The 27967-nt window shown below is 39.0% G+C and overlaps 1 protein-coding gene across 6 annotated transcripts in view; it reads left to right on the top strand.

The window, feature by feature from the left end:
- The window catches only part of CLASP2 (cytoplasmic linker associated protein 2), a 201708-nt gene that overhangs the window by 168709 nt on the left and 5032 nt on the right, over nucleotides 1-27967 (top strand). For all 6 annotated transcript variants that reach the window (XM_011961558.1, XM_011961562.1, XM_011961564.1 and 3 more), the window contains 4 exons: nucleotides 10762-10955; nucleotides 11788-11916; nucleotides 16277-16483; nucleotides 27212-27328. In XM_011961558.1, the coding sequence (XP_011816948.1) occupies nucleotides 10762-10955; nucleotides 11788-11916; nucleotides 16277-16483; nucleotides 27212-27328 (647 nt within the window). The remainder of the gene's footprint in view (nucleotides 1-10761; nucleotides 10956-11787; nucleotides 11917-16276; nucleotides 16484-27211; nucleotides 27329-27967) is intronic.

Here is a 27967-nt window from a genome sequence, read left to right as displayed (position 1 = left end):
TTATGTATGTTGAGCTAGCCTTGCATCCAGGGATGAGACCTACATGATCATGGTGGATTAGCTTTTTGATGTCCTGCTGGATTCAGTTTGCCAGTATTTTCTTAAGGATCTTACATTGATGTTCATCAACGATACTGGCCTGAATGAAGTTTTCTTTTTGTTGTTGTTGTGGTGTTCTGTTTTGTTTTGAGACAGTCTGGCTCCGTCACCCAGGCTGGAGGACAGTGGTGTGATCTCGGCTCACTACGACCTCCACCTCCTGGGTTCAAGCAATTCTGCTGCCTCAGCCTCCCGAATAGGTGGGATTACAGGTGCATGCCACCACACCTGGCTAATTTTTGTATTTTTAGTAGAGATGGGTTTTAACCTTGTTGGCCAGGCTGGTCTCAAACTCCTGACCTCAGGTGATCTGCCTGCCTCAGTCTCCCAAAGTGCTAGGGTTACAGGTGTGAGCCACCGTACCCAGACTCTGGCAGGTTTTGGTATTGTTCTGTGATGCTGGCCTCAAAATGAGTTGTGAAGAAGTCTTTCCTCCTCACTTTTTTGGAATCGTTTCTGTAGGAATGGTACCAGCTTTTATTTGTACATCTGGTAGAATTCAGCTGTGAATTCGTCAGATCCCAGGCTTTTTAAAATTATTATTATTATTGGTATGCTATCTATTACTGATTCAATTTTGGAACTTGTTATTGGTGTGTTCAGGGACTCAGTTTCTTCCTGCATCAGTTTTGGGAGGGTGTATGTGTCCAGGAATTTATCTGTCTCTTCTAGGTTTTCTAGTTTGTATGCATAGAGGTATTCGTAGTAGTTTCTGATGGTTGTTTTATTTCTGTGCGGTCAGTAGTAACATTCCCTTCATCATTTCTAATTGTGTTTATTTGGATCTTCTCTCCTTCTTTGTTAGTCTAGCTAGTGGCCTATTTTATTAATTTTTTTCAAAAACAACTCCTGAATTCATTGATCTTTTGAATGATGTTTTGTGTCTCAATGTATTTCATTTCAGCTCTGATTTTTATTTCTCGTCTTCTGCTAACATTGGGGTTAATTTGTTCTTCCTTCTCTAATTCTTTCAGTTATGAAGTTAGATTGTTATTTTGAGATCTAACTTTTTGATGTTGGCATTTAGTGCTATCAGTTTACCTCTTAACACTGCCAAAGCTGTATCTCAAAGATTCTAATGTCTTGTATCTTTGTTCTCATTGTTTTCAAAGAACTTGATTTCTGCCTTAATTTCATTATTTACCCAAAAATCATTCAGGGGCATGTTGTTTAATTCCATATAATTGTATGGTTTTTAGCAATTTTCATAGTCTTGACTTCTATTTTTATTGCACTGTGGTGCAAGCTTGTGTCTGGTATCATTTTGGCTCTTTTACATTTCTTGAGGATTGTTTTATATCCAATTATGTGGGCCATTTTAGAGTATGTGCCATGCGATGATAAGAAAAATGTATATTCTGTTGGTTCAGGGTGGAGAGTTCTGTAGAGGTCTGTCAGATCCATTTGGTCCAATGTTGAGTTTAGGTCCTGAATATCTTGTTAATTTTCTGCCTCAATGATCTGTCTAATACTATCAGTGGAGTGTTGAAGTCTCCTGCTGTTACTGTATGGGAATCTATGTCTCTTTGTAGATCTTTAAGAATTTGCTTTATGAATCTGTGCTCCTGTGTTGGGTGCATATATGTTTAGGATACTTAGGTCTCCTTGTTGAATTGAACCCTTTTCCATTATGGAATGTCCTACTTTGTCTTCTTTGATCTTTGTTGGTTCAAAATCTCTTCTGTCTGAAATTAGATTGCAACCCCTGATTTTTTGTTTTACATTTGATTGGTAGATTTTCCTCCATACCTTTATTTTGAGTCTCTGTATATTATGACATCTGAGCACTTTGGGAGGCCAAGGCAGGCAGATCACTTGACATCAGGAGTTCAAGACCAGCCTGGCCAACATGGTAAAAACCCATCTCTACTAAAAATACAAAAATTAGCCGGGCGTGGTGGGGCACACCTGTAATCCCAGCTATAAATTTTAAAAAAAAGCAACAGCAGCAACCTGACCACGCTTTGGTAGAGCATCTATGCTGGGGGAATCCCTTCTGCCCCCTGGTCAGCTCAAACTCCATAAAGCCAGAAGGCTCGATCAGCCAAGTCACCCAAACAGCAAAGATGGCAGCCCACCCCTCCCGCCGGGAGCTCCTTCTTAGGGAGGTGCGGTGCCGCTACCGGTGGCTGTCTGGAATTCCAAGCCAGTGGGTCTTGTCTTGTGAGGTGCTGTGGAATTGGGGCCTGCAGGCTATCACTGCTCAGTCCCCTGGATTCAGCCTCTTTCCTAAGGCTGTGTACGGGGGTCTAACCTCCCACTTTGCCGGAGCTGTAGCTACCTTTGTCTGAAAGCCCGAGTATGTAAGGCTCCAGGGTCTCCACGCATGCCTGAGTGGCTCCACTGCCAAGACTCCACATAATTCTGACAGACTGAAGGCTGGTGGAGTGGGTGCACAAGGAGATCTCCTGACCCGAGGGTTGCAGAGATCGGTGGGAGAAGCATGGTTCCCTGGGGTCACATATTCACTCACCGCTTTCCTAGGCAGGGGAGGTTCCCCTGGCTCCGTGTTGCGCTCTAGTGGGCTGTTGTCCTGTCTTACTTTTCTTTGTTCTCTGTGGGTCAGGTTGTTTCCTTGATTAGTCCCATTGCGAGCACCTGGATGTTTGAGTTGAAGGTGTGTTTACTGAGCCCTTCCCTTCCTCTCTGTGAGAGCCATGCACACTAGCTACTTCTAGTCGGCCATCTTGCCCCTGTATCCTTTCTCAGTTATAAATTAACACATTTATAGCTATAAATTTCCCCCTTAGCACTGTTTTCACTCTCTCCTATAAGTTTTGGTATGTAGTTGTTTTTATTCAGTTGTCTCTCTAGTTTCTCTAATTTCTTCTTTGATCTATTAAGAGTGTGTTGTTTAATTTCCTCAAACTTGTGAATTTTCCAGTTTTACTCCTGTTACTGATTTGTAGCTTCATGTGGTGGGAGAAGATATTGTGTATTATATGCGTAGTTTAAAATCTGCTGAAACTTACTTTGTGCCCCAACATATAACCTATATTGAAAAATGTCCTGTGTGCACCATATATGTCTGTTGGATGTAGTTGTTTTATTATATTAAGTCCTCTGTTTTCTTATTTCTGTCTCTTTGTTCTATCCATTATTGAGAGTGAGAGTCCACCTATTATTGTAAAATTATTTTTCCCTTCAGTTCTGTCAGTTTTTGCTTCATATCTTTTGATGATCTGTCATTAGCTGCATACATGTTTATAGTTGTTACTTATTCTTGATGCATAATTGAATCTTTTTAATATATAATGTCCTCATTCTTTATCTCTTGTAACCTTTTTTTCCACTTAAGGTCTATTTTGTCTGATTTTTTTTTTTTTCCTAAGACAGGGTCTCACTTTCATTGCCCAGGCTGGAATGCAATGGCTCAATCTCATGGCTTACTGCAGCCTCAACTTCCTGGGCTCAGATGATTCTCCCACCTCAGCCTCCCTAGTAGCTGGGATTACAGGCACATGCCACCACGCCTGGCTAATTGTTTGTATTTTTAGTAGAGATGGGGTTTCGCTGTGTTGCCTGTTCTGGTCTTAAACTCCTGGGCTTAAGTGATCTGCCTCCCTTGGCCTCACAAAGTGCTGGTATTACAGGCATGTAACACCACACCCAGCCTATTTTGTCTGGCATTAGTATAGGCACCCCTGCTCTCTGACTCTTACTTATTGATATACCTATTACTATTACTGTTGATATACCATGTAAATAGTAATAGTAATTACTATTTGCAAAAGGATAGAATATCTATCCTTTTTTATCTATTCTGCTAATCTCTTTTGACTGGGTGATTTAATTCATTTACATTTAAAGTAATTACTGATAAGAAAGGACTTACTTCTGTCATGTTGCTATTTGTTTTCTGTACTCCTTATAGCTTGTCACTTTTTACATTACTACTTTTGTGTTTAGTTGTTTTGTAGTGAAATGTTTAAATTTCTTATTTCCTTTAGTGTATATTTTATAGCTATTTTCTTGGTTGTTTCCATGGAGGTTACATTTAATATCCTAAATTTATAATGCTACTTTAAATGTATACCAGTTTAATTTCAATAACATACAAAAACTCTGTGCTTTTCCAGCTCTGGCCCCACCCTTTTCAGTTGTTGGCATTATAAAATTACATCTTCGTACAATTGTCTCCAGAAATATAAACTGTCTTTTACTGTATTAGTGTATTAGATTATGTAGAAAACAAAAAGTGGAGTTACATTCTGTTATTACAATAATAGTAGTTTTTATAATTGCCCATGTATATATTTACCTTTATTGAGATCTGTGTTTCTTCATATGGTTTCAAGTTACTGTCTAGTGTACTTTTAATTTCTCCCTCGCTTTTGAAGGACAGTTTGGACAGATATAGGATTCTTGGTTAACAGTTTTTTTCTTTTAGTACTTTGAATATATCAGCCTACTACCTTCTAACCTACAACGTTTCTAATGAGAAATCTGCTGATAATCTTACTGAGGGTCCTTTTTGTGTCACTGGTCACTTGTCTGTTGCTGCTTGCAAGATTCTGTCTTTGCCTTTTGAAAATTTGATAATCATGTGTCTTGATGGGGCTCTCTTTGAGTTCATTTTACATAGAATTCATTGAGCTTCTTATATGTTTATGTTCATGTCTTTGATCAAATTTTGGAGGTTTTCAGCCATTATTTTTTCAAATTTTTTTTCTCTCTGTTCTCTTCTGATACTCCCACAATGAGTAGATTTGTTCACTTGATGATGTCTCACATATCCCTTAGGCTCTGCTCACTAATTCTTTTGCCTGCTCAAATATGCTTATTAAGTAATTACACTAGTGAATTTTTTATTTCAGTTACCATACTTCCTAATTCCAGAATTTCTTTTTGGTTTCTTTTTAGGTTTCCTGTCTCTTTACTGATATTTCCATTCTGTTCATACATTATCTTCATGAATTTATACACATCTTAACTTCTTAGAGCATCTTTAAGACAGGTTTTTTTTTTTTTTGAGACGGAGTCTCACTCTGTTGCTCAGGCTGTGGTGCAGTGGCCGGATCTCAGCTCACTGCAGGCTCCGCCTCCCGGGTTCACGCCATTCTCCTGCCTCAGCCTCCCAAGTAGCTGGGACTACAGGTGCCCGCCACCTCGCCTGGCTAGTTTTTTGTATTTTTTAGTAGAGACAGGGTTTCACCGTGTTAGCCAGGATGGTCTCGATCTCCTGACCTCGTGATCCGCCCGTCTCGGCCTCCCAAAGTGCTGGGATTACAGACTTGAGCCACTGCACCCGGCCAAGACAGGAATTTTAAAGTCTTTGTCTAGTATATCTGCCATCAGATCTTTTTCAAGGGCAGTTTCTGTTTATTTTTCCTTTGAGTATGCTGTACTATCCTGGTTCTTCGTATGCCTTGTGATTTTTTTGTCGAAAACTGAATATTTGAATCTAATAATGTGGTTACATTGCAAATCAGATGCTCTCAATACCCCAGAGATTGTTGGCTTTTGTTATTTTTGCTTGTTGTTTCTGGTTTTGATTGTTGCAGGCTTTCTCTATGCCAAGAAGATCAGCCTCAGCCTGAGGTATAAACTTAAAGTCTTCTCAGATCCTTTCTGAGCCTGTGTCTTTTTCTGGGCATCCATTGTCACTTTCTAACTCTCCATGTATATGCAGTTGTTTTTGAATATCCTGGTCTGTAATGTCTGGCTCCCAGCAAGGAAAAAGAGAAAAATGTAATAGGAGGGGTAGGACCTTTAAGCTCCTGGAAGTTACTTTAGCTAGAGGGGGAAGGGCTTGCAATAGTGAGGAAAGGTGCAACAATAATGGCTGCCTGCCTCTTTGTACCTCTGTTATTAGAAGCAGCAGTGACTAGGACTTGGAAAGGATCTTTAGAAGAAAAAAAAAAAAGCAGCAGTCAACAGTACACAGATCCTCAGTATTCACAGAATAAGGTTCTTTTTTCATGCCCTGATTCCCACAAGCTTTGTGCAAGCTGCTCCAGCAACAAGTGCACAGCTGCCTGCCAAGGGGCTGGGGCTGGTGGTGGGGGATGGGTAGTTGCTACTGTACTGAGAGCCGAAATTGATAGAAATTAGCCACACTTTACCATCCAAAACTTTCCCTAGAAGTTCTAAGCCTTCAGTAGACTAGAGTTCTAAAATAGTTACATCAGACAGATCCTGTTGTCTAGGTGAGGAGACAGAGTCCTGGTGCTTTCTAATCTACCATCTTCCCAGAATCTCTCAATAATATCTTACAGCTAAAGGATCCATTTCAGAATCACACATTGCGTTTAATCATCACGTCTCCATCAATGTTCTCCAGTGTTCAGTCTTTCCTTAGCTCTCATGACCATGACACTTTTGAAGTTATTTTGTAGCATTTCTCTGAATGTAGTTTTGTCTGATGTTTTCTCATGATTAGAATCAGGTTATACATTCTCGGCATCAGTATTGCAGAAGCGATGGTGCATTCTTTTCATTGCACCCTTTCTAGTAACACATGGTTTCACTGTGCTCCGTCACTGGTGATGTTAACTTTGATCTCTTGATTATGGTGGGGCTTACCAGACTTCCTTACTGTGAAGTTACTTTTTCTCTTTGTAATTAATAAGTGTTTTATCAGGAGACACTAATATTTTTAAACAGGTTACATATTCTGTTCATCATTAAACTTGAATTCATTTATTTAGGAATTTTTTATTTTCTATTCTAGAAAATTTATTTGGGAAAATTGACATACATATTTGTAACAGTATAGACTCATCGTTTCCCATTATAACAATCATTATTTATTTATTTTGAAGCTCAAATTGCCCTTGATTTGACCAACAGGATTCCATTCAAGCCGGCTTTTGTTGTTCTTTTGACATGTCCCTATCCTTGCATTCTGGTACTGTTGTACTATCCCTGCTTCAGTCCTGGAATCAATCATTTCTCCAAGGATCCATCATTCCTATTAAGGAAAGATGGTTTTTACAGGCTAAGATCTGGACTCTAGATGTACTCACTGTTAGTGGGATGTCACTGCTCCCTAGACCTCTCAGTGGGCAGAGCTAGGGAATGTGTGTGTGTTTAGAGATTTACATTTCTGTTTCCATATCTATCAAAAGCCATGTTTTTACATCAGTAGTTCCAATTCCATTCTCGCACCAAGGAAATTCTAATTTCCAGATTCATAACTCACTTTTCTGACAGCGAGAAACCTAGCTTACGTTGTCTTTAATATATTTACTGATTTGATCAGCCCTTTATACGCAACCATTTTTTCTGCTAACAATTTTTCTGCTGTCTCTGCTACTACCTCCTTACTTGCACAGATCGACTCCTTATCCTGCTAGGCTTTGCCATTCCATGCCCACTCAAAACCATGAATACCCTTCTTAATTCACTTTGGCTCCAACAGCTTACACCTGATTACCACTCTATGTGGACGCCCTTCCTACCTGTCTGGGCTTAAAGCTGACACATTCATCACTAGATACCCTTTTTATAGTTTGTTTGGGAATCTGTCCTAATGCCTGGTCATTTATAATTTTGGTAACTTTTAAAAAATCATCCTTTGCATTTCTTTGATTACTTTTACAATCTTCTCATGTCAAGAGACAATATATTGGCCAGCTGCGGTGCCTTACGCCTGTAATCCCAACACTTTGGGAGGCCGAGGCAGGTGAATCACTCGAGGTGAGGAGTTCGAGACTAGCCTGGCCAATATGGTGAAACCCCATTTCTAACAAAAATTAGCCGGGCGTGGTGGCGTATGCCTGTAATTCCAGCTACTTGGGAGGCTGAGGCACGAGAATGGCTTGAACCTTGGAGATGGAGGTTGCTGTGAGCCGAGATCACGCCACTGCACTCCAGCCTGTGTGACAGAGCAAGACTGTGTCTCAGAAAAAAAGAAGAAAAAAGAGAGAGACAACATATCAAAAATATCATCAAGCCAAAATTATGACAGTTTGTCAGGATCCCTCCCTTATTCCCTAATTATCTTCTCATTTACTAAAGATCATATATTTTATATTTGTTAAAGGAAGACTTTTTGGAAATCTAAATTGAGTATAGTGTTTTTGAACTTGAGAACACTATTTCATCATAGTCTAATGTGTGATTTACTTCTGAAACACAGGCAGCCATTTTATGTTGAGTAAACATTCTTTGAAGATGGATAAGCCCTCAGCTAAACTACAGTAGTACAAAGAAAAGAAAAAAAAAACTACAGCAGTAGTAGTCCCATGCTTTGTATGGCAGTTGTTTTCATTTATTGTCTATTTTCATTTTTAATGTTGAGATGAAGAAGACCCTGTTTGACATTATTTTATTATGAACATTGTTAACATTATTCTTTTTTAAATTGTTCTCTATTTCTGTTCTGATTTTTCTTTTATTCTCCTCCCCCATGCAGTTTCTCCTCCTCTTTTTATTTTTAAAATCTAAAATCTGGCAAAGAATAATTTTGTTCAAGTTAGAATTTCTATAAAAGGAAATTATTTGAATATCTGATATGTCTCTCTCCCAGTGTTTCTGCCCACATTACAATCAGGCACACACATTTATCAAAATTAACGAGTCCAGAAAAAGCCACTGATAACCTTTGTTAAGCTTACTAGGAACTATAATGTTCCAGAATACTACCTCTAGTGAGGATAGTGCAGTTATTCAGGAAAGATTCATATAAAAGTTTGCCAAGCTGAAAGACTATTTCATACTTCTTGAGCACTGCCACAAAAATATTATCAGAATTGTAATTGTTTCAATATTTGTCAGAAGGACACAGGAGAATTAATATTAATGAGCTTACTGTATTCTAAGTGCTCACCATGACCCTAGGAGGCAGATGCTGTTTTCCCATTTTACTGATAATAAAACTGCACCTCGGCAGTAATTAGGAAACTGCTCCAATCACAGAGTATAAGAGGCAGGATTTAATGAGACTACAAAGCCTATGTTCTTTTCACTTGACCATGGTGCTGCTGTCTGTCAGAAGAGGAAAAATTCAGCACCTTTGGATTATCTCATTAGTATGATACAGATAATTCAGTTTTATAGCAATCTAGGTGCTTTCTCTGGAAGAAATTATTTTTCTGCCAGTCATCTGTCCAGATCATTATATATCAGGTCATTTCTAATTATCTGCTAGAGTAATTACAAAGCTTACTTTCATGGAAAAGAGAACTGACTACCTGTGAAAAGCATTTTCATGTGAATCCCATTCATCCAGCTAAAATAAAAGACACTCTTAGAATGATCCTTTAACATCTTCCAAAATCTGTTAACTTACAACTTTCCGGAAGTGATTTTTTGTGGGATTTATAGGGATACATTCATCCTGCTGCAGTAGTTCTTGTTAAAACCAGCAATGGTGATATATTGGTCTGCAGCGTGCTCTATGGTTGTTTCATTCCAGAGAGATGGGAAGGAAATTAGTCTATGGCACAAGCCCAGGGCACTACCTGCTGAAATCCCTCAAGGGCTGAATTTATCATGTATTTGATCATCAAAAAATTTTAAGAGGAAGTCTGGTATTCTGTGACGTTCAAATGTGAATTCTTAGATTTAATTCTTATTCGTACAAAAATGATTTAAAGCACTTTCTGATAACTTGTTTAAATTTAAGCAGTGACTTTTCATGGTTATAAAATCCATGAGTTTGTAATTGTGCTTTTAAAAAGAAGGCAAAAACAAATAAAAACTCCTTGGTAACCGCTGGGCCTAACTCAATGCTAAAATTTTAAGAGAACTATATTAAGAATCTATTCTGCCTTTTCTATCAAATTGTATTTCAGGGTAATCAGAATAGGTCTAGTTGATAAAGTTATTCTCTACAGAAGAATTCTACCCCATGGAAGGAGTGGTATGATTATATAATCACCATTTTTAACTTGTATTAAAATAAGTGATTCAACAACAGTGACCAAAACCACTGATAGTCTACGCATGGTGGCTCATGCCTATAATCCCAACACTTTGGGAGGCCAGTAGATCACTTGAGCCCAGGAATTCCAGACTGGCCTGGACAACATGGTGAGACCCCTTCTCTACAAAAAACACAAAAATTAGCTGGGTGTGTAGGTACACACCTGTAGTTCCACCTACTCAAGAGGCTAAGTTGGGAGGATCAATTGAGCCTGGGAGGTGGAGACTGCAATAAGCCATGATCACGCCACTATACTCCAGCCTTGGCGACAAAGTGAAACCCTGTCTCAGAAAAAAAGGGGGTGATTTATGGAGAAGTTTTCAATAGTGGGATTTGATTGTCACTACCTAAATCCAGTGGTTGGTTTTATCATCACTAAAAACCATTTAAGCCTCCTGGCATGAAACCATAGAAGTACATACTGAGGTATATAAAGAAGAAATGACATATATGGGATTTGCTAGAAATACTTCAGATAAAAGGGAAGGGAGGACAAAGATGATGTAAGAATGGTAAAATCTTAAAAACTGTTAAATCTGGGTGATGGGTGTATAAGGGTTCATTATACTGGTCTCACTTTTGTGTATTTTTATTACACAAAGTTTTACAATAGCACCAGTGTTTTGGGAATGATAAAATTGAAAAGAAAATTACTTAAGTCTTTTTTTCTTTGTCTTTTTTACCGCAAACATAATTGTTATATCTGTGTTTCATCATATAAAGTTGTTATCCCGATACTTGTGAGAATCACCCTATAAAGTTACAGAAGTAATATCATGTCCTTTTGACAGATCTTTCCCTAGACCATTCTGACCTAGTTGCAGAGTTGTTGAAGGAGCTGTCTAACCATAATGAGCGTGTAGAAGAAAGAAAAATCGCCCTCTATGAGCTTATGAAACTGACACAGGAAGAATCTTTTAGTGTTTGGGATGAACACTTCAAAACAATATTGCTTTTATTGCTTGAAACTCTTGGAGATAAAGAGGTAAATGGCAAAATGTGTAAACAGTAGCCTGTCCTTTCTGTCTCTTTTAGATTGCCTGTTAATCCAGTGCTACACGGATTTAGAAATTGGAAGCATGAGTCTCTTCTGCTGCTTCTTTCTGCATGAACTTTTCACTATGAAGTACTTTTTCTTCTAAACCAAGTAGCTCAACAATTTTGAACAATTAACAGGAAAAATGAAAGGTTGCAGGCTGAATTCTTATAGAAAAGTACATGTTACTTGTTTTACATATTTCGATTAGTTGTTCAGGAGCAACTATTTATGTATGTATGTATTTATTTATTTATTTATTTATTGAGAAGTAATCTCATTCTCAAGCCTAGGCTAGAATGCAGTGGTGTGATCTCAGCTCACTGCAACCTCCGCCTCGCAGGCTCCAGCGATTCTCCTGCCTCAGCCTCCTGAGTAGCTGGGATTATAGGCACACGCCACCACCCCTGGCTAATTTTGTATTTTTGGTAGAGATGGGGTTTCACCATGTTGGCCAGGCTGGTCTCGAACTCCTGACCTTAAGTGATCCACCTGCTTCAGCCTTCCAAAGAGCTGGGATTACTGGCATGAGCCACCGTGCCCAGCTCCAAAACTCCTTTTTATAGTCTGAATGTAGTTGTTGATTTCTTGCAAATACAGTAAGTGTAATATAAATTTTCAACTAGAGATAAGAAAACTTAATTATGTAGTATAACGCATACTTTATGCGGTTGTCTGCAACTCCTCCCCCATTATTAAGACCCTTAAGTTATAAAAATTGAAAATGTTAAAGATTATCTACAACCCAAAATATTAAAAACATTTAAATGTTTCTTCTTAGCCTACAATCAGGGCTTTGGCATTAAAGGTTTTAAGAGAAATCCTGAGGCATCAACCAGCAAGATTTAAAAACTATGCAGAATTGACTGTCATGAAAACATTGGAAGCACATAAAGATCCTCATAAGGAGGTAAGTTACCTGGAGGTTAAATTATTATTTCATTATTTTATTTCATGAAACATGTAAACATTGTGTAATATGTAGCCTTATTAATGATTTTCTTGAACATTTGCCTTGACATTCAGGGTAATACCTGATCAAGAAGCAAGCATATTTTTTTCTATTAAATGAATTAAACAGTGATATCATGGCCTTTCACCTAAAATAGGCCAGCTCTAGGAAATAATTTATTTAATTTCGTTTTCTCCTTCACTTTGAGTTTTCTACTTAGAGTGTAGCAATCTTGTTTTCACTTTTCATTTAGCAGTAAGAATTTGATTTTTTAAAATAACTAGTGAAGATAAGAAATCATGGTTTTGGGGGTGTTGGTTGTTCGTTTGTTGAGTCAGGGTCTCACTCTGTCCCCCAGGCTGGAGTGCAGTGGTGTGATCACAGCTCACTGCAGCCTCAGCCTCCTGGTTCCAGCGATCCTCCCACCTCAACTTCCTGAGTATCTGGGACTGCAGGCATGCACCAGCACACCTGGCTAATATTTGGTGTTTTTTGTAGAGATGAAGTTTCACCATGTTGCCCAAGCAGGTCGTTGTTATTTTTAAGTGATAAATTGCCTAGAGGAGCTATATATTTGCTACAAGTTTATTCACCAAAGTAGTGAGGACAGCTTTCATGGAAGAGTTCCATGAACCTGTTTCATAGTACTTGGTAGTCATGATATCTCTCTCCCCTTCTTCACCAGTGACATTGATTAGATAACTATGAGGATTTGTATTATAATCTCAGAAAGAATTAGAAAAAAAAGTTCAAATAGGGACTACATTTTTTTTTATTTCAATAGATTTTTGAGGAACAGGGGGTGTTTGGTTATATGAATAAGTTATTTAGTGGTGATTTCTGAGATTTTGGTGCATCCATCACCTGTGCAGTGTACACTGTACCCAGTGTGTAGTCTTTTATCCCTCATCCCGCTCCCACTCTTTCCCCCAAGTCCCCAGAGTCCATTGTATCATTTTATACCTTTGCACCCTTGTAGCCTAGCTCCTATTTATGAATGAGAACATATGATGTTTGGTTTTCCATTCCTGAGTTACTTCACTTAGAATAAAGGTCACCAATTCCATCCAGGTTGCTGCGAATGCCATTATTTCATTCATTTCTATGGCTGAGTAGTATTCCATGGTGTGTGTGCGCATATATACACATACACGTGTGTGTGTGTGTATACACATACAAAATTTCTTTATCCATTCATTGATTGATGGGCATTTGGGCTATTTCCATATTTTTGCAATTGCAAATTGTGCTGCTGTAAACACCTGTGTGCAAGTACCTTTTTCATATCATGACTTATTTTTTTCTAGGTAGATACCCAGTAGTGGAATTGCTGGATCAAATGGTAGTTCTACTTTTAGTTCTGTAAGGACTATGTATCTAAGAGAAAGCAACTGAGAAATAGCATTAGGTATCTCTGGTAGAACCAAGACAGAAGCAAAAGACAGATCAAAAAAGGAAGGTTAAAATAGAAACAAGATAAAATGAATCAGAGCCAAATGCAAGAGCTAAAGCTATAAACCTCTTCAAAGAAAGCAGAGGTATAAATCTTTGTTACTTTGGATTAGGCAGTGATTTCATAATATAACTAAAAGCAGAAGCAACCAGCAACAACAAAAAAGATAATTTGGACTTCTTCAAAATTAAATACTTTTGTGCTTTATTAGCTTAGTGGTCAGCTAGAGGTAACACTTTTAAAACAAATTTGGCCGGGCATGATGGCTTACGCCTGTAATTCCAACACTTTGGGAGGCCGAGGCAGGTGGATCACTTGAGGTCAGGAGTTCAAGACCAGCCTGGCCAACATGACAAAACCCCATCTCCACTAAAAATACAAAAATTAGCCAGGTGTCATGGTGGATACGTGTAATCCCATCTATTTGGAAGGCTGAGGCAGGAGAATTGCTTGAACCTGGGAGGCGGAGGCTGCAGTAAGCTGAGATCATGCCACTGCATTCCAGTCTAGGTGACAGAGCAAGACTTGTCTCAAAAATAAAAATAAAATAAATTAAAAAATCGAAGAAAATATTTTCTGTCCTTCAAAGGACATTATCCTGAAAGTGAAAAGATGGCTCATAGGATGGGAGAAAAATTTTGCAGACATGTATCTGATAAGGTACTAATATCCATAATATATATTCTTACAACACAGCAGTGAAAAGATGGCCCAATTTTTTACATGGACAAAGGATCTGAATAAACATTTCTCCAAAGATACACAAATGGCAATAAGCACATGAAAAGATGGTCAACATCATTAGTCATTAGGAAAATGTAACCAAAGCCACAGTGAGAGATCACTTAACACCCAAAAGAAATACAAACAATATGTTGGTGAGGATGCAGGGAAGTTGAAACCCTTGGGGTAATTACTTTTTTAAAAGATTTGACTGTGACTCTTCTAGAAGAGTGAATCATAACTTTTAAATATATCTAGATTTTTGCAGGGGTTTTGGGTTTTCTTTGTTTTGAGACCGAGTCTCACTCTGTCACCCAGGCTGGAGTGCAGTGGCACGATCTCAGCCCACTGCAACCTTTGCCTCCTGGGTTCAACCGGTTCTCCTGCCTCAGCCTCCCAAATAACTGGGATTACAGGTGTGCACCAACATGCCCAGCTAATTTTTGTGTAGAAACGGGATTTTGCTGTGTTTGCCAGGCTGGTCTCAAACTCCTGGCCTCAAGTGATCTGCCCGGCTTGGCCTCCCAGAGTGCTGGGATTACAGACTTGAGCCACCTTGCCCAGCCCAGTTTTGTTTTCTGTTTCTGATTTTGTTTTATTCCGTCAGTGTTTAGTAGTGGTACACCTATGGCATTTCACTGAAAGTTTAAAAACGGTGTCTAGTATTTGTAGTTATTTACCTTTTGACCCAAATAAGGCCTGTAGCATCCCTACAAAATAAAAAATTGACACTCTTAAGGTATTAAAGCTGAAATTGGCCCTGGGTCTTCTAACGTCCAGTGTATTTTCTTTTTTTGTTTTTGCTTTTGTTTGTTTGTTTGTGTTTAGACGGAGTCTCGCTCTGTCGCCCTGGCTGGAGTGCAGTGGCATGATCTTGGCTCATTGCAATCTCTGCCTCCCCAGGTTCAAGCAATTCTCCTGCCTCAGCCTCCCAAGTAGCTGGAACTACAGGTGCGTGCCACCACACCCAGCGAATTTTTTGTATTTTTAGTGGAGATGGGGTTTCACCATGTTAGCCAGGATGGTCTCGATCTCCTGACCTCGTGATCTGCCTGCCTCGACCTCCCAAAGTGCTGGGATTATAGGTGTGAGCCACCGTGCCTGGCCTTTTTTTTTTTTAGTGTATTTCCCACTGTACCTTTCTAAGCATTTTTCACCTATTGAGATCATAAGTGAGACACTGCCAAAGTAGCATCAAAAGCAGTTATTTTTACATGATCTTAAGACTATCTTTAGAGATTACAGACTCTAATAAGAAGATAGACGGCCATTTCTTGTCATCATCACAAAACCAGTGTTGTACCCTCCCCAAAGCTCAATACAAAAGAAAGAAAATCATTATGAAAACAAGGAGGAATAGTATGTTAACTTTTGACAACACATTAATCATATGATTTTTATTTTATTTATGTGATACAAAGGGCTCAAGCACTCCTAGAGATGAGAGTACTAATAACGAGCAGGGCTTCAGCGTAGCTTATGCAGGGGACTCCAGTCACATTGTAGTCTTAAGTAAATAGAGCCTCCTCACCCTAACACAACTAGACCACAATTTCATTTAAAAACTACTTTAAGGCCGCGCGCAGCAACTCACACTTGTAATCCCAGCACTTTGGGAGGCTGAGGCAGGAGGATTGCTGGAGCTCTGGCGTTTAACATCACCCTGGGCAACATAGCAAGACCTCATCTCTACTAAAAAAAAAAAAATTAACCGGGCATGGTGGTGCATGCCTGTAGTTCCAACTACTCAGAAGACTGAGGTGGGAGTCTCACTTGAGCCTGGGAGTTTGAGGCTACAGTGATTGATGATCAAGCCACTGCACTCCTGCCTGGGTGACAGAGCAAGACTGTGTCTCAAGAAAAAAAAAAAAAAACTACTTTAGCCAACAGCAAAAAAGAACACAAGAAGGGAAAATAGTGTAATAAAGCCCATTTATCCATCATCTAGCTTCAGCTGTTACTGACATTTTGCCAGTCCTTTGTATCTGTCATCTGTACCCTCACTTTTCATGTTTGTTTACTGTAGCATTTTCAAAGCAAATTCCAAATATTATATTAAATACTTCATGAAGTTTATACTTCCAGGACATGGTATAATATTTTAAAAATTACTTTCTGGCTTACTTTCCTGTTTTTTTTTAGGTGGTGAGATCTGCCGAGGAAGCAGCATCAGTGTTGGCCACTTCAATTAGTCCAGAGCAGTGCATCAAAGTGCTTTGTCCTATCATCCAAACTGCAGACTACCCAATTAATCTGGCTGCAATCAAAATGCAAACAAAAGTGATAGAAAGAGTGTCCAAGGAAACCCTTAACCTCCTTTTGCCAGAGATTATGCCAGGTCTGATACAGGTAAGCAACAAAGCTTTGAGAGGAATGAGCCATGATACATTTGGGGTTCAGTTATTTTAGGTACTTTTCAGGCATCATTACTGGCATGATCAAGCCTTCCTCGTGTTTGTCTGCAATATTCAGGACAAAGACTTTTCATAACTAGCCAGGGGGTTATAGATGTGGGTGTGGTAAAATTTACATAACATAAAATTAGCCATTTTTAAGTATACAATTTAGGGGCATTAAATACATTCACAATGTTATGCAACCATCACTACTGTCCACATACAGAAATTTTTCATCATCCCAAACTGAAACTCTGTACCCATTAAGCAATAACCCCATTCCTTCCTCCCTCCATTCCCCCCCAGCACCTGGTAACCTCTATTCTATCTTCTGCTAGATTCCTTATAAGTGTAATAATACAATGTTTGTCCTTTTAAGTCTGGCTTATTTTACTTAGCATAATGTTTTCAGGGTTCATCCATGTTGTAGCTTGTATTAGAATTTCACTCCTTTTTATGAATGAATAATATGCCATTTATGTATATGCCACAAATTGTTAATCTGTTCATCTGTTCATAAATATTTGGATTATTTCCTTTTTATTGACAAATATTATAATGAATTTCCTTGTAATATCTTCATGCACTTTATATACATCTAGAAACAGAATTTCTAGGTGTTACCGGATTTCACTGCAAAGTGGTTGTACTAATTTACAGTCATTGATGTAATGTGTTTCTCTTTAGCTATATAAACGCAGTCATAGAAACATTTTAACAAAAATGAGACGTGTTTTATAACATGCTTTAACTTAGCCATACATTGTGAACTCTTTCCGTCCAATAAATAATATTTTGCAATGTGATTTTAATGGCTAATATTACATAGTATGTATATTAAGAACCCTCCTAAAGAGAACTAATCATTATACATCTATAGTATTGTATTTTAAATTCTATTCTAAGCTTAATATTACTAAATTGGGAGGTCCTAACATAAGATCCAAATCTCTTTGTCTATGCCTTAATACTAAGAACAGAGTATAGGCTGGGCACAGTGGCTCACACCTGTAATCCCAGCACTTTGGGAGGCCAAGGTGGGCGGATCACCTGAGGTCCGGAGTTCAAGAGCAGCCTGACCAACATGGAGAAACCCTGTCTCTACTAAATATACAAAACTAGTATAGTTGTTGTATACTAGGTGTGTTGGCACATGCCTGTAATCCCAGCTACTCGGGAGACTGAGGCAGGAGAATTGCTTAAACCCGAGAGGTGGAGGTTGCAGTGAGCCAAGATCGTGCCACTGCCCTCCAGCCTGGGCAACAGAGCAATACTCTGTCTCAAAAAAAAAAAAAAAGAGTATTTATAATATGTATATGTCATATATATAATGGGTACTGAGTCCGTGTTTGCTGGATAAATAACTTAAAGAGTGTTAGGATACTAGCAAAGAGCCATTATGGCTTTAAGTTCTTATAAATTTCTTATTTCCTCTGATGATAGGTTGGTGCAGGATTTTATTGCATACATGATTATTGGGAAAAGGCATCTTACCTATCAGAAAAGCAAAAGAACGCTAATGAACATAAATATTAGCATTTTAACTCTTTGCTATAGACTATTAAAATTAAGATGTGTAGGTATTAGGACCAGAGCAATGAAAGGCAAGAAGGCAATGGCAATATACTTTTTGAATGCCTTCAGATTTTCTCACCAGAAAATTATCTCACTGAGCAACTAGAATTGCAAAAAAAAAAAAAAACATGAAAAACATCTTCAACAAAATTAGGAAAAGGTATCCCAGTGAACCCCAAAATATGAGCAGATAGGGCCAAACCACCACTAGCAGCAAGTCCCCTGCAAGTATCAGTGGTATGGAAAAGTGTGAAGGAAAGTCAGAAGTTACTTTTAAGACCCTGGGGCCAGAGAATCACCCAAGTTCTCACCCCTAACAGAGGTGTCTCCGTTCAGAGTGAAAGGCTAAGTATACGTAACTGATAAAAATTTGGAGGTAAAGGCAAAGGTACTGCAGGAAGCCCAAATCATGCTGGGGTGGCATGGATCCTCAGGGCTCTTAGAAATACCTTGCAAAAGCTCCCTTCTGGAAAGAGCTTGTTTAGCAAAAAATTCATTTACTAGAGTCTAAACTGAGCATGTACACAACCATAAAAAAGAACAAAACCATGTCCTTTGCAGCAACATGGATGCATCTGGAGGCCATTATCCTAAGTGAATTAACACAGAAACAGAAAACAAAATACCACATATTCTTGCTTATAAGTGAGAGCTAAACATATTGGGTACACATGGACATGAAAAATAGGAACAATAGACAACTGGAAACTCCAAAAGGGGTTGGGAGAAAAGGGTAGGGTTGAAAAACTACCCATTGGATATTGTGTTCACTGTTTGGGTAGGGATCAGTAGAAGCCCAAACCCTCAGCATCACACTCAGTATACTTACATAATAAACCTACACGTGTACCCCCCAAATAAAATAAACTGAGCATTGTAGCAATATTGTGACAGAGGTGGCTACCCAAAGGCCATATTTTTTTAAAAAGGGTAACAGGAAGAAAGAATCCTGCAGCAGTAAAGCTAGAAAAGCTTTCATGGCGCAACCCACTCCCCCACACAGAAAATTCATTTTAAAATATAGAATACAGAAAAGTGTCTTTCGCTTACACATGAGCAACGGAAAAGGGTTGTGGAGGTCAAGCCCAAAGATATTGCCTATTCTTCAAAAAAGAGGAAAAAAATAGTGGCGTGAGGTATACCTACAGTGAAGGTACACTAGACACATGGACACAAAACGAATGAAAACTTAAACCCAAATTTAAGAAAACAAGGTAAAAAAAAAAGTAAGAAAACTATAGAAACTAATAAAAAGCATGAATCAGATTTTTTAAAGCTTGTAAAGGGGGAATTAGACAATAGATCTATTCAAAGCATAGCAGCCAGCTCAATAAATAATATTTTACTACCAGTCTTTAGTGGAATATACCTTAAAGATGAAAGAAACTGCAAAGAAATCTTGAACTGCATTCAATATATTCATAGGAAAGATGCTGGTATGGTTATTTTTGAATAGTAATAACATTGATACACATATCGATAGATAAGATAGATTAGGGCAAAGCAAATAATGATGCCATAAAATGAAGTAAATCTTAAAATCTTAACTTTGAATTGGATATGTCAAAATGAAAATATTGTTTAATTTCGTATCTCAAAAAATGTTTCCTACTAGCCTCTGAGTCAGTATCAACTCAGAAATACTGAGCATCCCTACCACCCAGATTGTGGTCTTCAGATACCATTTTCCACTCAAAAGAGTCAGATGTCTTTGGGAAAATGACAGTCCAGGTTTGGAGCAGGTAACGTATAAAATGAGCCTGGGAATTCTTGTCTGAAAGCAAGAAAACTGTTCATATTTGAGGGTCAAAAAGAATAATGCTACAATGAATTAAAATATGTCAAATTTTAAAGTGAAATTCATGAGTTTATATTGATACTTTAAAAACTGGCCAACTTTCAAGATCATTGGGTTATTCCCAAAATTGGTTAATAAAGAGAAAGAATCAAAGCACATAGACTACCTATCCTGTTTTCAGGACAACCAAATATTTGATGAGATGAAGTACTTTTAGAAGGATTCCAGTTAGTAAATTTAGAAAAAATTATTGACTTATAAAATTATTTTTGACCAGGTGTGGTGGCTCATGCCTGTAATCCCAGCACTTTGGGAGGCCAAGGAGGGCAGGTCACTTGAGGTCAGAAGGTCGAGACCAGCCTGGCCAACATAGTGAAACCCCGTCTCTACTAAAAATACAAAAGTTAGCCGGGCTGGTGGCGGGCACCTGTAGTTCCAGCTACTCGGGAGGCTGGGGCGGGAGAATGGCTTGAACCCGGGAGGTGGAGGGGTGTGTGTGTATATTTTTTTTTCTGGTAGTGTGTGGTAGCTCACACCTGTAATCCTAGCACTTTGGGAAGCCAAGGTAGGAGGATCACTTGAGCCCAGAAGTTCAAGACCAGCCTGGGCAACATAGTGATGCCTTGTCTCTACAAAAAGATTTTAATTAGCCAGATTTTCTTGCCTGGCTTGGTGGTTCATGGTGGCATGCCTGTAGTCCCAACTATTCAGCAGGCTGAGGTGGAAGAATCACCTGAGCCTGGGAATTTGAGGCTGCAGTGTGCTGTGATCATGCCACTGCATTCCAGCCTGGGTGACTAAGCAAGAGCCTGTCTCCAAAAAATATGTATATATTTTATATATATACACACACACACACACACACACACATATACACGCACACACATACACACACACACATATATATATTTGGCCTCATTGAAACGATGGATATATGAAATGATTTTCAGTAGCCACCAACATCATTAGGTAAGATGATGGGGCAGGGTATATAATGGAGGAGTTAGACTAACAACATCTGAACCTACTGATCAATCTTAACATCACTGAAGGTGGGACAACTAGACGAAAAGTTTTCTTGCCTGGCTTGATGGCTCACGCCTGTAAACCCAACACTTTGGGAGACTAAGGCGGGAGGATTGCTTAATCCCAGGAGTTGGAGACCAGCCTAAGCAACATAATAAGAAACTATCACTACAAAAAAATTTTAAAAATTAGCCAGGCATGATGGCATGTGCCTGTAGTCCCAGCTACTTGGGGGGCTGAAGTGGAAGGATAACTTGAGCTCAGGAGGTGGAGACTGCAGTGAGCTGTGATCATACCACTGCACTTCATTCAGCCTAAGTGACAGCAAGACCCTGTCTCAAAAAAATAAAAATAAAAAGTTTTCTTTTCTGAAGCAATTGAACCTAAATCTAATCAAGTCTTCAGTTTAACTGTCAGTTTAAAGGAAGTTCAGAGAATAGGGAAGTGTGTTAAATTGTACCTTAAGGGTATATTCAGTCAAATTCAGAATGTAGGAAATTCTATGAGAAAAACTGCCAGATTCCTTTAGTAAAGAAATGGCACGAAGAAAGAGAAAGAGGAGGTTACCAACTGTTAAAGATTTAAAGAGTCTCAAGAATCTAATCAACTTGGCCAGGCGTGGTGGCTCATACCTGTAATCCCAGCACTCTGGGAGGCTGAGGCAGGCGGATCACCTGAGGTCAGGAGTTCAAGACCAGCCTGGCCATGGTGAAACCCCATCTCTACTAAAAATACAAAAAAATCAGCCAGTCGTGGTGGTGCACCCGTGTAATCCCAGCTACTCAGGAGGCTGAGGCAGGAGAATCACTTGAATCTGGGAAGCGGAGGTTGCAGTGAGCTGAGATTGCTCCATTGCACTCCTGCCTGGGCAACAAGAGTGAAACTCCATCTCAAAAAAAAAAAACAAGAACAAAATTGGAGTACTCACACTCCCAATTTTAAAACGTATTACAAAGCTATGATAGTAAAGACAACATGATAGCGTCGTAAAGGTAGACTTATAGATCAGTGGAATAGAATCCAAAAATAACCCCCACATTTATAGGCAATTGATTATCACAGTGTTTTGTGGGGAAGAAGGGTATTTTTAATAAATGTGATGCTAGGACAACTGGGTTTCCACATGAAAAACAATGAAGATGAACCCCTACCTCACACCATATACAGAAATTAACTCAAGGAGTAATGCACAGAAAATGGCAGACAGAGTAGGAAGCTCCAAGAATTGATCCCTCTATGAGTAGAATCAACTTTTTTGGAACTCTAGGATCTAACCAAAAACTTACAGTAACCAAGAGAGTACTTAATGAAAGAAAGAGGCTTACTTTCAGTACTTTAGAATAACGCTACAGTCAAATTTTATTTCAAAGCAAATTTTTTTTTTTTTTGAGACCGAGTCTCACTCTGTCGCCCAGGCTGGAGTGCAGTGGCACAATCTCAGCTCACTGAAACCTCTGCTTCCCGGGTTCAAGTGATTCTCCTGCCTCAGCCTCCCGAGTATCTGGCTGGGACGACAGGTGTCTGCCACCGTGTCTGGCTAATTTTTGTAGTTTTTAGTAGAGACAAGGTTTCACCATCTTGGCCAGGCTGGTCTTGAACTCCTGACCTCATGTTCCACCCGCCTCAGCCTCCCGAAGTGCTGGGATTACAGGCGTGAGCCACTGCACCCAGCCTATTTCAAAGCAAATTCTAAGTATCATGTCATATTAAATACTTCATGAAGTTTACACTTTCAGAACCTAGGATAACGTTTTTAAAATTACTTTCTGGCTTAGTACTTCCAGAACATAGTATAATGTTTTAAAGATTAATTTCTGGCTTAATTTCCTGTTTGTTTTAGGTGGTGAGTTGCCTGGATAATGTTTTTAATTTTTTGTAGAGACAGTTTCTTATTATGTTGCTTAGGCTGGTCTCCAACTCCTGGGCTTAAGCATTCCTCCTGCCTCCACCTCCCAAAGTGTTGGGATTACAGGCATGAGCCACCAAACCAAACAAGAAAACTTTTTTAGGTGGCATCTCATTGAACGACGCATAATGTCTAGTTGTCCCACCTTTAGTGATGTTTAAGATTGATCAGTAGGTTCAGATGTTATTAGTCTAACCCCTCCATTATATGCCTTGCCCCATCATCTTTTCACCTAATGATTTTAGCAGCTGCTGAAAATCACCTCATATATTATTGTAGAATGATTCTGCTCATTTTGGCCAGCTCAGTGGTTGCTTAAGTAGAGGGGTCAATTCTTGGAGCTTCCTACTCTGTCTGCCATTTTCTGTGCATCACTCCTTGAGTTAATTTTTGTATATGGTGTGAGGTAGGGTTTCAACTTCATTCTTTTTCATGTACTGAAAATACTTTTTTACTTTCAGTAAGAAACTTACTTAACTGCCTACCATCCGCCATGCTCAGTAGCCTTGGTGATGGTGACCCATATTTGTGGTGTAGCTTGCTGGTGCCAGGAGGGACATGGACCTTGCTCTCAAAAAATTGTGGTTATGTTTTTGTTATTGTTGTTGTTTTTATCTCTGGCATTCCCTGAGAGGCTGGCACAGAGATTAGCTTTTGTTTCAACTCCCATCAGGCTTAAGTGGCTTCCTAAGTGGCATCTGTTGAAAAGATTTAAAAAACATACTACCCATACCCACCTGAGGCAAGGGAGAGCAGACAAGACAAGCAGCAAACAAAAGCCTGGGAAAGAGGAAGCTGAGGAAGAAGATAGTTGGTGAAATAAGGGTTTTGCTGGGCTACCACGTATACTGAGGAATCCACCAAAAGTATGCTCACAGAAGACCTTAGAGCAGCGGTCCCTAACCCCCAGGCCATGGACTGGTACTGATCCGTGGCCTGTTAGGAACTGGGCCACACAGCAGGAGGTGAGCAGTGGGCAAGTGAGCATTACCACCTGAGCTTTGCCTCCTGTCAGATCAGCAGTGACATTAGATTCTTACAGAAGCACGAAGCCTATTGTGAACTGCACATATGAGGGATCTAGGTTCCATGCTTCTTATGAGAATCTAAAGCCTGATTATCTGAGGTGGAACAGTTTCATCCCAAAACCATCCCCCCATCACCCTGCCCCATCCATGGAAAAATTGCCTTCCACGAAACCAGTCCCTCGTGCCAAAATGGTTGGGGACCACTGTCTTAGAGGACCCTAGGCTTGGACCTCTGGATGTTCTTTGGGCTCCATGTAAGTAGGAGTTGGGCTAACACAGAATTGTAAGCAGCCTAGCTCACTGAATGATTATCCAGCTCAGAGTCAATCTGCAAAGACTGGGAGAGTGTGTCTTGTTTTGTTTTGACTCCAGGCATTTAAGGAAATATCTGTCGGGTCATTGACTGACCGCTGAGGTAACAAAGAGACTTCAGTGACCACGTGCCATGAACAAAATTTACTCAAACAAATCAGTGATCTAAATATAGCAACTAAAACTATAAAACTCATAGAAGAAAACATGGTGATAAATCTCTGTGACCTTAGATTTAAGGTCATCCTCTATGGCAGTGGATTATTAGATATGACACCGAAAGCATCAATGATAAATAAAAAATAGGTTAATTGAACTTCATCAAAATTAATAACTTCTGTTCATCTCAGGACCTAATCAAAAAACTGAAAAGACAACCTATAGAATGGGAGAAAATTTTTGCAAATTATATATCTGATAACAGTCTACTATCCAAAATACATACAAAGAACTCTTATAACTCAACAGCAAACAGATGAATAACTTTTAAATGGGCAAAGGACTTGAATAGGTATTTCTTCAAAGAAGATGTACAAATGGCCAGCAAGTACATGAAAAGATGCTTGGTGTCATTAGTGATTAGGGAAATGCACATCAAAACCACAATAAGATACCACTTCATACCCACTGGGATGGTTGTGATCAAAAGAACAAAAATAACAGGTTTTGATGAGGATGTACAAAAATTGGAACCCTTATACGTTGCTTGCATAAATATAAATTGGTGATACAGCTGCTGTGGAATGCAGTTTGGCAGTTCCTCAAAAAGTTGACATAAAGCCGTGCACAGTGGCTTACGCCTGTAATCCCAGCATTTTGGGAGTCCAAAGTGGGTGAATCACTTGAGTTCAGAAATTCAAAAGCAGCCTGGCCAATGTGATGCAACCCCATCTCTACCAAAAATAGAAAAAGTAGCCAGGCATGGTGGCTTGTGCCTGTAGTCGCAGCTATGTGGCAGACGGAGGCAGGAGAATTGCTTGAACCCTAGAGGTGGAGGTTGCAGTGAGCTGAGATCACATACTGCACTCCAGCCTAGGCAACAGAGCAGGACTCCATCTCAAGAAAAAAAAAAGGGAAAAAGATAAAGTTAACACAAAATTGTCATATAACCCACCAATTCTATTCCCAGGTGTATACCCAAAAGAAGTCAAAGCAAATATTTAAATAGTTGTACATGTGAATGTTTATAGCAGCACTATTCACAGTAGCCAAAAAGTGAGAACAACCCAAATATCCATTAACTAATAAATGGATAAACAACATGATATATCATACAATGGAATATTATCCAATCATAAATACTACATTCCTGTTCCACTCCTTGCCCATAATACCTCATTCTGCCATGTGATTCCCTAACTGTTCTGGGAAGGGACAGTGTGTGTCTTTTTGGACACTGAACATTATCTACCTGGCCTGTTCTTGTCACATACCAGGCACTTAAATATTTAAACATTGAATGCCATACTGTTTGCCATGTTATTTGTAATAGGAAAAATTTAGCAGGAAGGAGGTTATTGGGGAGGAAGATTTAAACTTAAAATACTCTAGAATGATTAAATTAGGAAGCATACTAAATGAATGCTTCATATCATTATTATAAAGACCATATAGAAAAATTACATTATAATTACAGTTATATTAAAATGATGAGGGGAAATAAAATTAACATAGTTTGATTGATGACTTAGGAATAATATACTTCTTTTAGCTAGGTATCTATTGATATTTTAATGCTTCTGCAGTTGTTTTAGAAAGATAAAATGATTAGGATTTTAGTGGAGATGAACTCTATTTTTCCTCTGAGTAAAATGTGCATATTCATTCAGATAATTGATTCAGAAATACTTAATGGATAAGATTGCTGTAGACTATTGAAATAAAGTAGGCCGGGCACAGTGGCTTATGCCTGTAATTCCAGCACTTTGGGAAGCTGAGGCAGGTGGATCACAAGATCAGGAGATCAAGACCATCCTGGCTAACACGGTGAAACCCCATCTCTACTAAAAATATAAAAAATTAGCCAGGCGTGGTGGTGGGCACCTGTAGTCCCAGCTACTCGGGAGGCTGAGGCAGGAGAATGGCGTGAACCCAGGAGGCAGAGCTTGCAGTGAGCCGAGATGGCACCACTGCACTCTAGCCTGGCAGACGGTGAGACTCTGTCTCAAAAAAAAAAAAAAAAAAGAGAGAGTAAATAGTGTGATCAAAAGCATAAGTAGGGGAGATGGACAGAGAAAGGGAAGACGTTGGTCAAAAGGTACAAAGTTTCAGTTAAAGAGTATTAGGTTCTAGCTATCTATTGCACAGCACAGTAACTAGTTAATAATGTATATTTCAAAATAGCAATTATAAAAGAAAATGGATTTTAAATGTTACCACGAAGAAATGATAAGTATCTGAGGTGATGGATATGTTGATTAGCCTGATTTAGTCATTCCACAGTGTACATGTATTGAAACATCACATTATATCCCATAAATATATACAATTATTATTTGTCAGTTAGAAATAAGATAATTTTTTAAATAAAATGAGGTTATTAAAGGCACAATAAAAGCATAGGGGCATAGTTTACATAGACTGGATTTATTAGAGAAAGTAATTGCAGGGATGGTACAGATGTAAAACTTAATCAGGCCTAGATTATAGGACTACCTTGAGCTACCAAACCAACGAGTTTAGGTTTTATTGGATAGTGAGGAGTGCTAACTGCCTTAAAACCTAATGCTTTAGAAAAGTTAGTCTGGAGACTTTTTTCGGGGTGAAATGTCAAGGGAGCAGCCTCAGAGTCAGAGAAGTACAGCTTTCCAGACTAAGAACCTGATAGAGAGGGCTAACAGTGAGGGCGCAGTAGGGGAAGTGAAGGGAGAGAAGGGCATTGTCTATGCTTGAAAAGGTTAAAAAGTTAACTTCAGTCTGCACTTTTCTCTCCTCAGTATGCTCGAGATTTCATCTTTCAGTTGCATCTTCTGTCCCTGTTAAAAAGGTAGTTTTCTCAGATCCCCTGGAGTACTAACAGTGGACTTCTTTCCATAGGGTTATGATAATTCGGAGAGCAGTGTTCGGAAAGCTTGTGTCTTCTGCCTGGTGGCTGTTCATGCGGTAATTGGTGATGAACTAAAACCACATCTCAGTCAACTTACTGGCAGTAAAGTAAGTAGTGCTGCTGTGTTTTAAAGATGGTGGCCATAGTGCATCCTTCAAAATTTAGTTATATGTCTGTAACGGTAAGCTTTTTATTTGGCATTTAGTAAGTCAGACTTTGAGCATCCAACTTGCCCTTATTATATCTATTTTATGTTTTATCTTTTTCTACTCTAACATTTGTTAGATGTTCACTCAGGTGAAGTCAGCAGTTTGTTGGGGTGGTTGGTAGGCTTCTGTGAGAAAATGCCTTCAGCTTCTAGTTATTTTTAATAGTCAGCTGACTTCTTACAAAATCCCAGACCCAAATCTTTACCTCTAAGCACTGTTTTATTAAGAATAAATAGACTGTTATGGTTATATATTCATGGATTACTGTATATCTCTCAAAATATAGAATACTTGCACATTTTAAAATTTTTCCCTTAAGAACTATGATAATCAAATATTTGTTCTCCTTCTCTTTCTATTATCCAAATTAATGTGCAACTTTAACTTGGTATGTTAAAAGTTTTCTGATTCATTGTTTAGGCTTAAAAAATGAGTAAGTCAGCCAGGCGCAGTGGCTCAAGCCTGTAATCCCAGCACTTTGGGAGGCCGAGACAGGCGGATCACGAGGTCAGGAGATCGAGACCATCCTGGCTAACA

Source organism: Colobus angolensis, unplaced genomic scaffold, assembly GCF_000951035.1.
Source record: "Colobus angolensis palliatus isolate OR3802 unplaced genomic scaffold, Cang.pa_1.0 Scaffold56, whole genome shotgun sequence".
NCBI lineage: Eukaryota > Metazoa > Chordata > Mammalia > Primates > Cercopithecidae > Colobus > Colobus angolensis.
The sequence above is the reverse complement of the archived record's forward strand: the minus strand, read 5'-3'. Positions and strand labels throughout refer to the sequence as shown.